Source organism: Notechis scutatus, chromosome 2 (assembly GCF_049901735.1).
Source record: "Notechis scutatus isolate UNSWTSFEM ecotype Mainland chromosome 2, rNotScu1.2, whole genome shotgun sequence".
NCBI lineage: Eukaryota > Metazoa > Chordata > Lepidosauria > Squamata > Elapidae > Notechis > Notechis scutatus.
The window spans coordinates 153,900,036-153,918,097 of NC_142010.1; the positions used below are offsets into that span (position 1 = coordinate 153,900,036).

Here is an 18,062-nt window from a genome sequence, read left to right on the forward strand (position 1 = left end):
TAACAGAACACTGCAGCGTGGGGCCAGTTTAGGCTGCCTCTGCTTCAAAATGTTCTGCCTCCAAATTTGTTGCTTCTGCATCCATAGCTTGGAAACAGGATCTTAAACACTGATGTCTTTGTGTATGATGGGGGAGAGTCAGCTCAGCTCACAGGGGTTCCTGGGAAACCAGAAAAGTGGGGAGATGTGTTCTTGGCTGGCCAGTGGGTTCCAGTGGTGCAACAGAACCACCGACTCCTTAGTTTGACAGAACTGGGTATGGATAAGTAGCACAACGCTGGCTTCTTTTCTTCTGGTACTCAAGTTCATCCACTGTCCAAACAGCTCCCTTGATGTTCTCGACTCGCACAAAGCATTTGTGCAAGCTCAGGTTGTGTCGAATAGCATTCTGTGGATTGAAGAAAGGCAGTGATGGTTAAACTTGCATTCTTCGTAGCCAGAGTCTTCATTCAGGTTGCCTTCCAAAATCTCTCACCTTTCTCATGCTTTCAACAGGCAGATATACCAATGCTCTTTTTACAGTCTGGTCTTAATGCTCCTTTATTTGCTCTTCAACCCCTTAACTATGGTCTTTCTGAAGTTAATTTCTAAACTAAATCTTCTATAAATTGTTGGCAAGAGTATGTTTAGGTATTATTACAGAACTAAGTAACATTCTAAAGCATCTGCCTCTTATTGAATCAGATCACTGGTCTCCCTATCCCAGTATATTCCATTTGGATTGCTTATAGTTGTTTAAAGCAAAACGTGGGTTTGCTTACCAGGGATGTTGTCTACGACTTCTGTATCTAGCACCATCTGCATGCAAATGAGATCTTTCATTCTTACACAGGGTGGAATCAATTATCTTCAGTATTTCTGAAGTTTTTTTCTGTACAGTCTTGCCCAATTATTTTGGGGTATTATTCCTTCCTCTCATGTTTTTATATTCAATTTCCAACTCTATTTTTATTTATTATTATACATGTATGCTGCCCATCTTGCCTAGAGGTGACTAACTCTGATCATAACCAGTTGTGTTTCTGTGATTGGTTTACATTTTGAACTGAAATAACTTAGGAGAGGCTTATTTCCAAATTCTGAAGTTAATTCACACACATTTTCTTAACAATAATCCACTTATTTCTTTCTCTTTTCTGTTACTTTGGTTTTTCCTGCTAATTTCATATGGAAGCACCTCTTTTCCCACAAACTTCAGTTTCATCTTTCCTCTTTTGAGTTCAAACCTGAGTTCAGCTCACCTTCCAGGTAGGAGTGCTGTGTCTGAAGTAGCCAAAATTGTTGAACCAACGGTAAATTTCACTCAGGCTGAGTTGTTTCTTGGGAGATTCTAGGATGGCCTGCAAATCATAGCATCAGTATTTCATAGCATGGCTGTTTATTGAAAGGGATATTGGTGTGTTTGTGTACAAAGGAAAACCAGCAGCTTCTTTGCCCCAATATTATTTTTACCATACCCAAACAACATATTTAAAGAGAGTTTTGCAGTTCTGTAGAACATCTGAAGATGCTGCTTACAAAAATAGCTATTGGTAAAATATAGAGAATAAGTATTTGTGGATATGGGACACTGCTGTAGCTAGGAAGAGAAAATGTGTATGGCAAGAGCATGGGAAACATAGCATCATTTGCATTCAGTACTCTAAGAAAGTAGGATTGGAAGAGAATGAGTTTGCAAAAGTATGCATCCTGTTTTAAAATAATCTCTTGCTATTTGTGTGAAGTTGGCATATTTTGCAGTAACTTACCCAACAAATCAGGGCAGCATATGTGAAGGGTGGGCGGGTTGTGGTATGCCAGTAATAGTCCATGCTGGGGGTTTTCACTGTGGTGACAAAAGTAATTAGTCAGGCAACCTTCTACTTTCTGGAGTCTTCCGGTCCTATTTCCTTCCTGCTTTCTTGAAGGCATTTGCTTTCTAAATATTAGAAACTTTAATACTGCTTCTATACATGTAAAAGCTGACCGACAACTTGTAGCAGGTCTTCAAGTACAGCAAATAAAAATTCACTACTGTATCCATCCAGAAGCTGATTAGCACTTTATTGGCTCTAACCATCATGCTGAGCAGTCTCATAAAGCACAGAAACTTGTTTATCAATGGACTTAAGCTGTTAAGTGGCACTGCCTCTATATTAAGCAAATAAATTGTTCTTATTTGTAAAAGTAAGTAAAAACCTCGAACACAGATTGCATTCCAGTTTGCCAGAGTATTTCTGAAACTAGAATTCTGAAGCAGAACTTAGAAAGTAGGTCTAGCTGTTCTCACTCAAAATGGCTCAACTTCCACCCACATCATTCTGCTTTTTTTATGCTTGCTCTTCAGCTTTAAGCATCCCAGGTGGGTTTTTGCAATCGTTGTCCTGTTCTAGACAAATAGCAAACCTTGATCCTTCATCCGGATGCAAACTCTTGTAATCTTAACATTTGAAATTTAGAAATTGAGTCCTGCCTTCAGTCTCCCACAATGCACTTCTCACCTGAATTGCTGTAGAACCCGTGGTGATTGGAAACACAGATCCCATTCACAAGTTCACTCCTTGGCCCTTTGGTCTGCGGTGAGAAGATGAGCCCTGAATATGGAAGCTGTGAATGGGAGGTCAATGCTAGCTCTGCCCTCATAACAGCCAATTTCTGCTTTTCTTGTGCCAGCTGCGTCACAGAACAAAGATGGGAAAACTACAGTCAGTTTCTAGATGAACCGTTCAACTTTATTGAAAATATGCAGGAAACATCATGCATATTCCCACTTATCATGTTATCTAACCCCATGTTAAAGGAAAATTCTTCATATACCGGTAGTTAATGATGGAGCCCAGAGCTTGGGAATATAAGGATGTCTTTAAATTGTACTTCTGCCTTCATTTGTATTTGCAGTAACTCCAGTCTATTCTTTCCAACTTTTTAGGGATTGAACAATAAGTGTAAACACATTTAAACTATATTTGGCTATTGGGGGGGTTCCTGCTTTGAGGTTTTTCCCCATTTGGAAGTGCTAGGTTTGTTAACTTAAGGGTTGCCCTGAAATTGTTCATAATATCTCGTTATTATGTTTGGTTATGGAAGTGACATAACTTGGAGAATTCAATTTGATTTAGATCTTCTCAGGTACTTCAGTTTTATGGGCTTTATCTCCCAGAATCCCCCAACTAGCATAGCCATAACTAGGAATTGCAGAAGATGGTCTAGGCTAGGTGCAGTTAGACTAGTCAGAGAAATGTGATGTCCTTTTCTTTTAAGCTTGCACTCACCCGATCTTCTAATTTGCGCACCAACTCCTCTTGTATTTGCCACTGAGTATTATCTGCTCTGGATTCCCTGTATGTGACTCTGCAAACGACAATAGCCACAGGCCATTTTTGTCATATCGCCCAACTACCACTTTTTTCAAACCATATTGATCACTGACCTTCAGAGGGTTGCTTTTTCAAATATATGTTTTATTAATACGTTTTCTTTTTATATCACATAAAAAATTCCATATCAATCTGAACAGCGTGTTATCTGGACATAATTAATTTTAAGTAGAAATACAATGTTAACATAAATCATAATAGTAAGCATAATAAACATATCAGTAATAGTCACAAAACAATAACACAGTTTATCCATCTTACAAAATCCTCAATACAAAAGTTTTTATTAATTTTAATTTCTAATCTCTGATTCTATTAGACAGCCATTGATAAAACAAGTCCCATGTCAAGAAATATTCTGTTTCTTCCTTGTCTTTTATTTTAAGTGTTAATCCATCTCAGCATATTCTAATATTTTTTTTAAAATAACATTTTCATCTGTAGGGTTATCTTCATTTTTCCATTGCTGTGAGAACACAATTCTTGCTGCTGTTAGTACATGTAAAATTAAATAAGTTTTCCCTTTGTCATACTGATCTGGTAGTATACCCAACAAAAATATCTCTGGCTTCAAATCTATATGTTTTTTCATTTTAGTCCAATATTTTTTTGCTTTTGGGCATGTCCACCACATATGATAATATGAACCTGGTATCTGATTACACTTCCAACATTTAACTGATAATTTTTCATACATCTTTACTAATTTCACTGGTGGTAGATGCCACCTATAAAACATTTTATGTAAGTTCTCCTTATAGGCCATTGATATTGTTAATTTACAATTTCTATCCCACAGTTTCTGCCATTTCTCTAATTCTATTGAATAGTCAAAGTTTTTAGCCCATCTTATCATTGTTTCTTTCACTTGTTCTTTTTCCAATTTAATACTCAGTAGATAATTGTACATTTTTATTAGTTTTTCATCTGTCCCTAGTAATATTTGATCTAATTCTGTTAGTTCTTTATGAAAGCCCTGCATTCTTGCATCTTTCTCATATCTTGATTGTATTTGCACATATGACCACCATGCTAATCCCTTGATCGGTCAGTTCTTGCTTAGATTTAAGTTCCCCTTTTTCATTTAAATATTCTTATATCTTACATTTTTTTCCACATCAATCACATTAGGATGTATCAGTGGAAAGCCAGACTGGTATTTTCATATAATGTCTTACTTTTATTTTCCCCCATACTAACAATAATACATTTCTAACAAAATGTCTTTGAAAGTATCCATGCATTTTAGTTTTGCCATACCATAAAAAGTGTACCACCCCAATTGGAGATCATGCCCCTCCAAATTTTATAATCTTTTATGTCTCAAATTTACTCATTCTTTCACCCAAACAAGTGCAGAGGCCTGGTAATATAAGCTCCCAATCTGGCAACCCAAAGCCCCCTTTATATTTATTATCTTGTAGCAGTTTCAATCTTATTCTTTTTTTCCCTTGCCAAATATATTTTAATATCAATTTGTTTAGTTCTTCAAAAAAAAAATTTCTAGTTTTATCGGAATTGTTTGAAATAGGAATAATAATCTCGGCAGGATATTCATTTTTATTGTAGCTATTCTCCCTATCATCAATAGCTGCGGATTTTTCCATTTCTCCAAGTCTAATTTAATTTGTTGTAACAATTTTATATAATTATCTTCTTTGATGGTTGCACATCTTGCTGTAACTGAATTCCTATGTATTTAACTTTCTTCACTTTCTGAATACCTATCTCCTCCAACAGGTCTTTTTTTTCTGTAACATTTTTAGCTAGTGTTTTAGTTTTCTCTTTACTCATTTTCAATTGTTCACCATATTTTGCTATCATTTTTATTAGCTTGGGTCCAGTTTCCTGCAGCTCTTCTAAAATAAATACCAGGTCATCTGCAAATGCCCGTAATTTATATTTCTCTGTTTTTATTTCCATTCCTTTTATTTCTGGATCTTTTCTAATATATCTATTTAATGCTTCCAAAGTTAATATAAATAGTAAAGGGGACAGAGGGCATCCTTGCCTTGTGCCTTTCCTTATGTTAAAATCCTCTGTCATGGTCCCATTAACCATCACTTTTGCAGTTTGTTTAGAGTATACTGCCTTTATCATGTTATAAATTTCTCCCCAAAATCCATATACTTTATTGCCAATTTATGTTATCAGATGCTTTCTGTGCATCTAAAAATATCAATGCCATTTATTTTTTGGAATGTACTTCATAATCCCAACGTATTCAAGATAATTCTCATTTTTGATTTCCCTTTTTGGTAAAAATCCATTCTGGTCTGGGTGTATAAAATTATTCAGGAATCTTTTTAATCTTTCTGCAATTATTGAAGCATATATCTTATATCTTTTTTTGTTTTTGTCATTCTCTGGTGATGTTTCACTGTTGAGTCACCTGTGCACATTAGGCAAGATGGAGCACCGTAATAACTACTTTGTGCGGAATATAGATAGCTCGATTGTGTTCATCCAGGCACGTGAAACTGAAACTACTATCCTATGATTGCTTCTTATCAGTGCCAACTTCAAGAAATTGAGAATCCTGAAGAAGCAGTAAGGCAACGTTTTGTTTTGCTTGGTGGATGTGAATGATTGCATTCAACTTAGAATCCTCCTTCCATCCACTGAATACAGAAACAGGAGTTGCCAGAGTCATCACCAGTCATAGGTTTTTCCCTTCAAAGTTTATATAAGTACAAGGCATTTCAAGAAGCTGAGAAATTCAGAAGCAAGACTGAAAGAGTTGGGCTCTCTTTTTTGTGGTGATCGTTAATCGGAACTGGGATTAGAGCTCTTTGTCTTAATCTGTAGTGAATTCATAAGATTGCAATTATGATTTAGAGGTGGAATCTAAACTAAAATAACATGATCTGAGGTTGGAAACAGAACCGTTCTTATGTCTTTCCCAATTAAATACATGTGTTGCAAATCTGTGTAGCTATTACAATAATAGACCAGAAATGCAGAGGTGTTAAATTCTAATAGAGGGATGGGTAAGATTTTCAGCAGCTGCTAAGAACTGCTTTTGGTACTGTTCAGATTAGACTTCAAAAAGAAAATGCATTATAAAAATAGCCACTGTGCATTTAAAATTGATACTACAGGTAATCCTCAACATGACTACAATTGAGCCAATAATTTTTTATGCTAAGTGAGACAACTGTTAAGTTAATTTTGCTCTATATTATGACCTTTCTTGCCCTAGTTGTTAAGAGAATCACTACAGTTGTTAAGTTAGTAACATGATTGTTAAGTGAACGTTGCTTGTCAGAAGGTCCCAAAAGATGATCACATGACCCTGGGACTCTGCAACCATCATAAACATGTCAATTGCCAAGCATCTGAATTTTGATAATGACTATAGAGATGCTGCAATGGTTGTTAACTCTGAAAAACTGTCATAAGTTTCTTTTCAGTGCCATTGTAACTTTGAAAACCTCTAAATGAACTGTTGCACATCGAGAACTACCTGTATAGTAATTAATATTGCTAGTTCCTAATGTTCTGTCCCTGACCCTCAAATTAGAGGTGAATACTTGGAAGTTCTGATAGTGGAGCTTTGGGTGGGGCATCATGGTAACAATGTTTGCTTGGATCAAAGAGGGACCTGTCTGAATGTGGCAGTTCAGGAATTGAGCTTATTTGGACCCAGAGCAGAGCGAAAAGCCACCCAAGCCAAGGAGAATGCCTCATTCATTGCACAATTCGAGTTATTATTTTGGTCAATCTGCAAACAGCCCATAATTTGCACCCTAAGGCCAACTTTTTCATTGAAAAGGCTGCCCTTGTCCATGAACAGAGAAGAAGGGCCACACCAGGCTGGCAGAATCTGATGGGAGAAGAGTGGAATTAGGGCAGAATCTAGTAAATATACCCAATATGTCTAGATAGTTTTCAGACATCAGTATCTCTTATCTCAGGTGGTCTCAACATAATTACATTTGTTTAACCATACTGGCTGGTTAGCATCCTAAAAATGTTTAGAATTCATCCCCAGCAACTTTTTTAAAAAAGCAATGCATGCCTTTGTTGTATTTGTGGTATGCGGTCCACATAGTGCCATGTTACTAATGAATGTAAGTAAGAAATGAGCATGCATGAAGCAGTAAACTCAGCTCTCCAAATCAGGTTATCTATACAGATTTTTTTTGTGTATAATTAGAGAACTTCTTTATGCAACAGCCTAGGCTCTAGCCTGCATGTGCAATATTTTCATTATTTTATTAAATTATAAAGTCCCAACTCTTCAAAAGCTTCGATGATATAAAATACCATTTAAAAATCTTAACCCGGGGGGGGGGGGGACATAAATTTAAAAAAAAAAAAAACAAGCGCAAATAAGACACAATACACATTCTAATCCGAGGTCTGAGGAAAAACATGGTTTTCAGAAACATGGCCGGGGAAGGGCCAGACATAACTTGGGGGCAGGGGGGGGATTTTGTTCTAAGGGAACGTACCATGAGAAAGAAAGAGCATGCTTCCTAGGTCCAATTGGGTGGCCCACCTTAATGAACAGAATCTGGAGCATTCCAACTCTGCCCGATCTTACAGTCTAAACAGAAGCCCCTGAAGCCTGATGGTCCTTTAGATTTCCATTCAGACAAGAGTTGTGCAGATAATGTTTGGGTCACTTGCTCCATTCTAGCCTCTTTCAAATGTGTTGGATCATATCTCTCAGAATTCCCTCCCTGTGTTTTGGATGAGAAATCTGAAAGCTATAGTGAAACTGCAGATGTGGGTTTGGTGGTAGCAGGGCTAGTTGCCTTAACTAGCTAATTGTTAGTTGCACCAGTGCCCTGTCTGTACAGCATGCTACTGTACACTAAGTGATTGTATGATACATGAATGAACAGAAAGAACTACATATGAACACCAGTGTAGAAGTTCCTATTAAGTAAGCTGAATGCAGAAATGGTCAAGCACCTTTTTTTCCCTGCCAGAGGACAAGATAAAATCACCACAGAGAGCTCACTTTCCCTATATAAAACAAGTAGACTGACAACTGAATATTGACTATTGACAATGAGACTTTCAGTTTTGACTCCTGGCAACTGCCTGGACTAATCCCTGCAGCTTTCTTAGCATGGTTTTTTTTGGAAGTGGTTTGCCACTGTCTGTGTCATAGAACTGAGAGACAGTGACTTTTCTGAGGTCTCTCAACTGGTTTTGTGCCTAAGACAGAACTGGAACTCATGGTCTCCCAGTTTCTAGCTTGATGCCTTAAGCACTACCCCAAACTGGTTTTTGCCCATAACATATGGAACAACTCAAATGATACATCCAGTCAGCTTGATTCCCCAGGAATCATCTCACCTTGTTGGCAGAGTTGGCCTATAATTCCATCTGTAGCATTCATCTTCTGCTATTCAAAGGATTAGCAAAACTTTCTGAACACTGAGAAGAATTGCAGCAGAGGAACAAATTGTAGTGGGAAATAGCAAAACCTCTGCTTTAATATTTGTAGACATATCTGGGAGGGATGTGTTTGGTGGAAGAAGTAGGCAGAGGTAGTGAAGATGGACTGGCTCACCTTTCCTGGTACTGGTGCAAGCAAGAGGTGGCATCTGAGCGAGGCTGCTTTCCTTGAGCATTTTCTCTGGTGGGTGATGTAGTAAGAGCAGCCTGATGACCCCAGTCTTTTTTCCCAAGGTTAATCCCTGAAACGAAACTGGTTAGAAAGAAGAGGAAGGCAGGGAAGCAGCTCCAGGCTACGTGTGCCCTGTTTTCCCAGCTTCTACTTACGAGATGCTAAGTCATGGTTTGAGCTTGCTGGCTGAAGATTTGGTGGCAAGACTGAGCCAGAAAGTGGAAGGAGTTGCAACTGCTGACTACTATCCACATGGGTGTTCTGAGGAGAGTAAAAAATGTGTGGAATAAAAACTGAATATTGGAACGGCAAGCCCCAAATCCTGAAGCGCTTCTATTTTCCGATGGCAAACCAGTGCCTACCCAACTGGCAGTCAGAGCCCCAACACATCTGGATTTGTAAAGGATGTCCAATGAGCATAAGGCAGAACTGTCCTGAACCTTTCTCCTTATATCCAGGACACATGCTCAGCACTCATTTTTAAACCATGCCCTTTACTGCTGGATCCAGACAGCTCTTATGATTCTCAACATTTCACAAGGCATATATCTGCCACTTGATTGTCCCCAAAAGTATAGAATTGGTTCACATGTCACTCTAAAGGCTTTGAGCATATAGGTAACCCATTAGTTTTCACAGTTCAGTGAATTGTGCAGAAAATTTTGTGCTAATGAGCTAAAAGTGCAAAGATGTAGAAATACAAAGTTATATTTTGATCCTTTATTGTCTGGTAAGCTAGCATTCTGCATATATTTATGTTCAGTGTGTTAACAACGGGTGCTTTTACATTCATATCTATGTTATTTATTAGAAAACAAATATTGCCAAGACAGGTAGTATTAAAAATATTTTTGATAAATTACATGCATACCCAGGATCAAGCTACTATCTCTGGAGAATCAGTATTCAAATCTAGATGTTTAGAGAGCCAGTTTGGTATAGTGATTAAAGCATCGGGCTAAAAATTGGGAGACTGTTCTGCCTTAGGCACAAAACCAGCTGGATGGTCTTAGTGGTGGGATTCAAATAATTTAACAACCGGTTCTCTGCCCAAATGACTGGCTGGGTAGCCATGGCTGGGAGGTCATGTGATTGGGTGGGTGTGGCTGGGTGGGCATGACACAGGACTTGTGTGATGCTAAAGCAGGACTTCCCTGAGACCCTCCTTCACTCTCATTATGCAGGGAATCCTCCACTTACAAATGTAATACGGTAGAGCCTGCCGATTACATTTGTAACCTGAGTATTCATTTGATTGGATCATGTTAAATGAACATGATCACTCCCTGCTTTCCCCAATGCATTTGTTAATTGAATGTGCAAGTCATTAAATGCACATGAGGTATCTCAGGCTGGGAAAGAGCATGTGGGGCCTAGTGCTGGAGCAGGCCATCCAATCCACTGATATACCTCATGCTCCCCTGAGGGTCCCCCCATCCCACCCCTCTGGGTCTCCACAGATGCTTTGCTAGCATCACAGATTCCACGTACTCCTCCCCACCCCATTTCCCATGGATTACTTACTTTTTGAAGATCTCCAGAGGTCCAGAAAAGGCTGACCCACTGGCAGAGAAGCCAAAGTGTTTTATTCAGCAGATGGCAAAGCTGTAAGAACGTGAAATCTAAGAAAAACATTTTCACCAGCTTCTGAGTAAAAGACTTTTGCTTAGGACCAGCAGGCTTCCTGCTTTAGGACAACTTCAGGATTGAGTAGCAACAGTAGCCAATCAACAAGAAGCTCCCTTCCTTCATCTCATTGGGCTGAACTGCAAGCCCCTTGTTGCACACCCCAATCCCTGAAGCTGTTCATTCAAACTAAACAGTCAGTAGCAAGCAGGAGGCTGCTCCAAGCCGGCCAAACTAAATTTGCAGGCCCTCATGGCAGAGAAGCCGGTCTTTTATTCAGATGGGAAAAGCTGTTTTCCTTACATCTCACTTCTTACAGCTTCACCAGCTTCTGAATAAAAGACTTTGGCTTTTCTGCCATGTGGCTCAGCCTCTTCTGCAGCTCTTCGAAAAGTGAGTACAGTAAAGCCATCGGAAATGAGATGGGGAGGAATAAGTGGGCCCATGGAGGCTCCATTGTGGCCTGTAACGGGCTGGGGGAGGCCTCCGGAGGCCTGGATGGGGCAAGGCTTCAGCTGGTTCATCAAACTTAACAACCGATTCTAGTGAACTTTGTTAACAAAGTTAACCGATTCTAGTGAACCAGCCCGAAACAGCTGAATCCCACCACTGGATGGTCTCCCTCAGCTCTAAAGAAGCAGGCAAGGGTAAACCACTTCCACAAAAATCTTGTCTGAAAGCAAACAACAGAAATGGATGGATTTCTCAGGAAGCCTCATCAGTTAGATGACAGGCCCACCTTCACTGTCACATACAATGACTTACTGGTTGCTTATATGATGCAGCCCGTATCACCACAGATGGCCGATTCTGGTTAGTTATTCTCAGGCTAGGCTGAAATACTATCTTGGAATTTTGCGAACAGGGTGCCTTGGGACCAGGCATTGAGAATTGGTAATATCTGGAATAAAATTTAATCAAATTAACATATACTTCAACCACCTTTTTTCTATATGGTCAAGACCGAAGTTTTAAACGTGCCTGGAAAAAAAAAAAGCAATGTCAGTAAATGCTGTGGACTCTTCCTCTCTCTGTTCCTGACATAAAAATTTAAAAGCACACTTAATTGTATTCTAGCAGAGAAACAAGAGAAGGGCAAATGTATTTCCATTTTTCTAAAAATAATATACATATACTTTCAACATGTGTCACAACCTCTCAATTCCATTATTATTATTCCCAAGGAGGTCTTATGGTATTACCTGAAATATTTTGCAAAAACAGAGGGTAGTTCCATTATAGTCTACTATCTATGTACAATCTAGTATCTACATACAATCTAAAACTCTCCTCAAACTGGAAAGCAGTGTTTCCTATTGCCTTAAAAGGAATACTATACTGTACAACTTACTCATTTAAGATGCCCAGAGTCACTTGACAGTGAGAGGGTGGCACATAAAAATACAGTACAATATTACTTTTCCGGAAAGGGGGTGAGTCAAAGAAGCTGTGGCTCCTTTCTGCATAGCCTTCTGGGAGTTGTAGGCAGTTTCTCGTTTGCTGTATCTCCTCTTCTACAAAGGAAATGGCAGCTTAGCCTAATATAGGAGACTGTGAGGCATGCTAGAAGTTGTAGTTTTATCTTAGTGCGTATGTGCGTTGTTAAGGAGTCTCGATCTTTCGAAAATAATTCATTTTAACTGTAGAATAATTACTTTCCCTATTTTAAACCAGCTGTGCAATATAAATTTCAGCCAAATTTGCAATTTCGTAGGCAACCATTCTACTTGCTTTCGCTATTATCAAACCTCGAAAACCCCAAAATAGTTGAAATCCTAATTTATTACAAGAATAAAAAAACCTTGACATAGAATTTGATGCTACCTCATTGAGGTTTCCAAATTAAGACTGATTTGAAAGTCTTGTTAAATTAGCCTTTTAAACTGCATCATAAACTATTGTTTTTCATTTAAAAAAATTATGATTCATTTTTTTGCCATCCAAAGTTCCTTCTGATAGATCCATACCCATATAATTTTGTTTAATAAATAAAACAAACTAGTTGTCTTATTTCTTTATACTTTGTCTACAACATAAAATACTCAAGAGACTCTTAAAACATACCATAGTCTTTACTGATGGCCAAATGTAACTATAAAGTCCGTCCTATATGAGTCTTGCTACTGTTGTTAATATGATTTTGAAATGTGCTACACTTCTTTTTTTTAAAGAATTCTGCAATCTGTATTTCATTACTAGGATTATAGATCTGTATAAAGAATATACTGTGCTGCAACAGAAAAACAGAGTTCCTAGTAAATAACATCAATAAATAGAAAGCTTGGCAAGTAAAATATCCATGTACACGTGTTTTTAAACATCCACATGTATTCATTGAGAAGCTTGCTCCACTTTGATTTTATAAATGAGTGTGCATATCTGCTTAGAACATACGTTTGTGCACATTTTCCACAACCTCGCCTATTTTCTACAGAAAAAATAATTTTTCTCAGTGATCCAAATATGCATTAACCACAGGGAATTGATGGTCAGTGGCATATGAATGTGTTTTGCCTTGTCAGGTGATAAAATAGAGCTAAAAAGGATCACAGTGCAACCTTCATTTTTAACATATAGTGAAATTCTTTTGAAATAATAAATATCAATCATTAAAATAAAATAAATAAAATAAAGATTTTTGGAAATACAAATTGTTCACAGGCATACCTCCTGAATGTGTATCTGCAGCATTTCTGAATGAAATAGACTTTCTAAAAAAAATATTGCACCTAAATACATACAGTTTCCAAAAATACATGAAATTTATTGGTAGGAAACAAATCCTTTTGAAAAATGAATGTTCTTGAAAAAGAAATTATCATGGGAAAAATAACTCTCCCTCAATAATCAGATCTGCCATAGTGGGTTTATATAAAAATAAATAGGGAAGGAGGAAAAATAACTTCAAAATAATAAAGAAGTATTCATGGATAAAATCTATTCATACATCACGAAGAGTCATCACTGACTTGATGCACATAATCAATCAAATGTAGAAGTATCAGGTCATACTAAATACATTATACTATGATCCTGTCCTATATGTAGTTCCATACGCCTCAAGCAGAAATGTAGGCTATAAATGTATATTCATCTTACAAGGTTTACCATTATTTTATGAATTATGACTTGTTTCTCAATCTCAAAACAATCACTGAAATTACAGAAAAGCCTTTGTTAGAAATCTCACTATAACTTAGGGAACTATAGTAGATCCTATAACTGATTCAGTAACAAATGCAATAATTAAAAATGTCTATTAAATTAATTTATTTCAAGAAGTGACTCTTTTGAATATTTGCTTGGCAGGTTACGATTTGGAATTTATGTAGTCATGAGTGTCATACTTTCTAAGGACTATATGAAAAAAGTAGCATATTAGTTAGCAGTGGAAAGTATTGCACACCCGAAACTAAAGGGAGTCATCTAAATGTAAATCTATCCCCTCCTATAATCCCAAACTTTAATATAATATTTCTGTTCTTGGCCTATAACTTTATCCTAAGTAATACTCATTTGCCCCCCAAAATTTTAAAGTCATCTTGTTTCTTATCAGCATTCTTTGCAAACCCAGACCCTATGCTTATTTTGTAGAAATGAGAAGAAAATGCTTTCACACAATGGGTTGCAAATCACTGATCCACATTTCCTGAAAATGTATGTCACAAGCGGCTGGTACCATATATAAAAACTTTCCTATACGTCAACCACTTTCCATATCGAACCACTTCTATGGGGTTAAAAATTCCCCTCTTGGCAAATGGATGAGCCAGAAATGCCTAACTTAAACCATGTGTTCTCAAGTTCACCAAACATGGAACAGGGTCTGCAGTTTCTACAGATTAGAATTATCTATAAACATTGTTAAATTTATTTACTAGATTGTGTATGCCTCTCAGTCAAAGGGATTCTAAGCTACTTACATTTCCCTCTTACAGTAAAAAGGCTAAAACACCAAAATAAACAACAATTCAGTTATAATTGCAATTACAGAAACATTGATACCTGAAAAACAAAACAAAAGCCTGTTATTTATAGGAGTTCCACTTCTTGACTTCTCTTTTTAAAAGACACATTTGAATGAGTGTCATAAAATTAATAGGCTGGAAGTTATCTGCTAAATGTTGAATGTTGCTACAAAAAAAGCCAAAGAGAAACCTGGACTTTGTGAGAATGATAATCCTTACATGAATTTTCCCTTCTAATTTTCTTGGACAAGTGGCAGCAGAAAGCCTTGGAAGGCTATGAAAATCCATTTTAACCATCTGTTTTTCAAACTCTTTCATTCCAAAGGTGTAAAAATATCCCCATTAAAAAGATATATGCATGATGTCCATGTTGATTATTATATAATAGAATTAGACAACCCTTCCAAACTGACATTAAATAATAAATTGAAATTCTGTGGGGAACAATTTTGTACATGAGATATATATATACATACACACACACACACACACACACACACATACACATACATATACATATATATATAATTTTGGGAAAGTTCTGTACATGGGAAATTGAACAACTCATTTTGCATTGTTATATCGTATGCAAAGCTGTTTACCTTATAAGTCCAAACATGATTCAGAAATTACAACTCACTGACCATTAAATTTATAGATTAAGCCCAGGGTTGGATTACTTTGCATAAATGCATGTATCCAAAACTTTACATAAAGTGTAAATATTACATAGTGATTTTAACAGCTTTGTTGGCATACAACCACAAAAAATAAAACAGAAGTACCAAGAACACAGAACAATTACTTTGATCCACCTATACCTCATCTGCAATTTTTCACATCCATAAAACAGGGAAGTACAGAATCTGAAACTCACTGGGAAAAAAATAGAGTGGAAACATATTAAGCAGCAGAGCAAAGGAAAAGACAAAAGTTAAACTCCTGTCTCTCATCTACATTTCTCCTCAAAAATTATCCTAATTTTTATGTAATATGTGATACTGCTTTCAACCTCTCAGTTATAGTTGTAAAACTGTAAAATCTATTATCATGGCATTGATCTCCAAAAGTTTAGGGAATCCTGCAAATATTACTTAATTACAAAATAGATCCTGAACTGATATGAGTTCTGGAAACCCATTTGTGATCCATACGGTTACTAAATTATCTCATATAATTTAAATTAAGTCAAATTTATTTATTATATAAATTATAAATTATATATAAATTGTGACTGACATTGACATTATGCCCATCGCATAATTGCTCCACGTTCATGAAGTGGAAGTTTTCTTGTATCCACAACTGACGAACCAAAAGTCAAAACATGAGATTGGAAGATGTTTTTTATTTTCTTTCTTGCAAACCGTTTATATATTCTAGTTATACCTTTTCAGATTGCAATGGTTTAGAGATATAACGTCTTGGATAACTGGTCCTCCATCATATTCTGTGAAACTTTTAATATTTTTAATGCAAATGAATAAGACACTTTTACCATTTCAAAAACAAAAAATGTTTTCTACATGCATTATATTTAATTTTTTTCTATATTGGCACATATATTTGAACAAGAATATTGGCTTACCATTAGAAGTGGGTAACTGCTTTAAATAATACATAAACAGAAATGCATATTTAGATTTCATGGCAAGTAAAAATTCAGAATTTAAACATTCATAGAGAGTGAATTGTTTCAGTGATAATTTACAGATACACCTCAAAGTGCTACTTGCATATTTTGAGTTTTTCATCATGGAACTTTCTCTGGTATTTTCAGTGGAAGGACAAATACTGCATTATCTTTCTTTTATAGAAGAGATGCCTCCATATATGTTACTGTTGTGAAGACTATTTTATGAGAATCCACAAAAAGATATGCTTTCCATTTTTTTCAGTCATTTCACCACTGTCCAGCCAGAGTCTTTTATGAAACAAACAAGCCCAACATAAAAGTACAAGCCATTATGTTTATGTCCAGCATCTAATCTTTAGGTATCCTGCCTCCAAATACAAAAATTCCACATAGCCAAACTAACAGGTTTTAATAACTCGATCCGATTATTTTAAGTAGCTGTTTGAATTAATCACTTCATCATCACTGTATTACATTGACAGTGGTTTTTCCCTAATTAAACCCACCCTGTCAGAAGAAATCATTTCTTTCGTGACCCTAAACCTATAGACAAGTAATTTAATTGGAGGAGCCCATGCTCCTATGACACAACCAAAAAAGAATAGTTATGTATGCTTTAGAAATCTGGTAGCATGTTTTCTATCAACAAATTTCATAAACTGCATAAGCTTTTGTGAACTGTAGCTCATTTCATCAGATGCGTAGAGTGCTAGAAATTCTGCATTCTTTAAAATCACTACAACTTTAAAACAGCTATTATTCATACAGGAATGCTGAGTCAAAATACAGTCTTTGTTAACACTGACTTTTAGAATACCACCCAGCACATCTCAGTTAAAATAAATGCATTTAAGCGGACATTTTTCATATATCATATATCAAGGCATTGAGCTTATTCAGAAAATCTGAATATATTTTAAATTGAAATCCCCCAATACATATTTCATACTACAATATTTAAGAAGCCAGGATTTAGATAATTATTATTACAAGTCAATTCCTTTGCAATGTTCATTGGGATACTGTTGCAAAATACCATTTCAAGTTAGTATTGGTATCAGAAGTGTCAGCATTTATGCCATCTCAATTTGCACGTCTAATTGGCATATACAAAATTGGCACACATCCTGAATTTTGGACCAAACATTGTATCAAATTTATATTGGTTTTTATAAAATCCATGGAATTGAGTAAAGCATGTTTTGTGAAAATCTAAATGTCCCCTCAAGTATTATGAGATAATATTTTGAATTGGACAGAATACAGTTGGTGATGTAGATAATCCATTTTTTAAAAAAATAGTATAAAATCTTTGATAGTTTGATTTTTCAGAGTAATTGGAAAACCAAGTGAACTTACCGCCTGGGGCTTTGCTTTTCAGATCAGATGAGGTCAGTGGATGGATATATAGTGAAGAATCCTCAAAAACAAATCAGTATTTATATTGTGAGGGAGCCACCTGCCAAAGCCACAGGAGTTGTCACAGCCCAAACTGCTTACCAGGGGTATTTCTTTTTCTGCTTTTTTTGACTATACTATATGGAAAATGTGAAAAATTTAATCTTTTTTCTTTGTTTTATCAACCTACCCTTTTACGCATAATGACTTAATTTTTTCTTTCCTCTTTTGAGACATAAAAACATGTCATAGTATATCAGACTGACTTTTATGTTAAACCACATGAAGTATATTTCATGTATATTCATGTCATATATGCACTTGTATCTACACATGTGATAAATCCCAAAAGACAATATCAAAAAAGAATAATTATAAAAAGGGCAAATTGGTGTGCTTGTTGTTTAATGATATTCCTATAGAAATTTCCAAATATATTTCAAATTCTTTCATATTTTTCTAGTATTTCTTAGGTATATATTTCTAACACA

General features: G+C 36.2%; 1 protein-coding gene across 1 annotated transcript; it reads right to left on the reverse strand.

Moving 5' to 3' along the window:
• Positions 1–113: 113 nt before the first annotated feature.
• Positions 114–17,628, reverse strand: FOXP3 (forkhead box P3). Its single transcript, XM_087956904.1, has 9 exons — positions 17,533–17,628; positions 11,335–11,470; positions 9,099–9,204; positions 8,887–9,013; positions 3,252–3,330; positions 2,481–2,652; positions 1,749–1,825; positions 1,242–1,340; positions 114–388 (listed from the first exon to the last, which is right to left on the reverse strand). The coding sequence occupies exons 2-9, from the start codon at positions 11,452–11,454 to the stop codon at positions 239–241; spliced, it is 930 nt and encodes a 309-aa protein (XP_087813030.1). The 5' UTR covers positions 11,455–11,470; positions 17,533–17,628; the 3' UTR covers positions 114–238.
• Between the last annotated feature and the right edge of the window lie 434 nt (positions 17,629–18,062).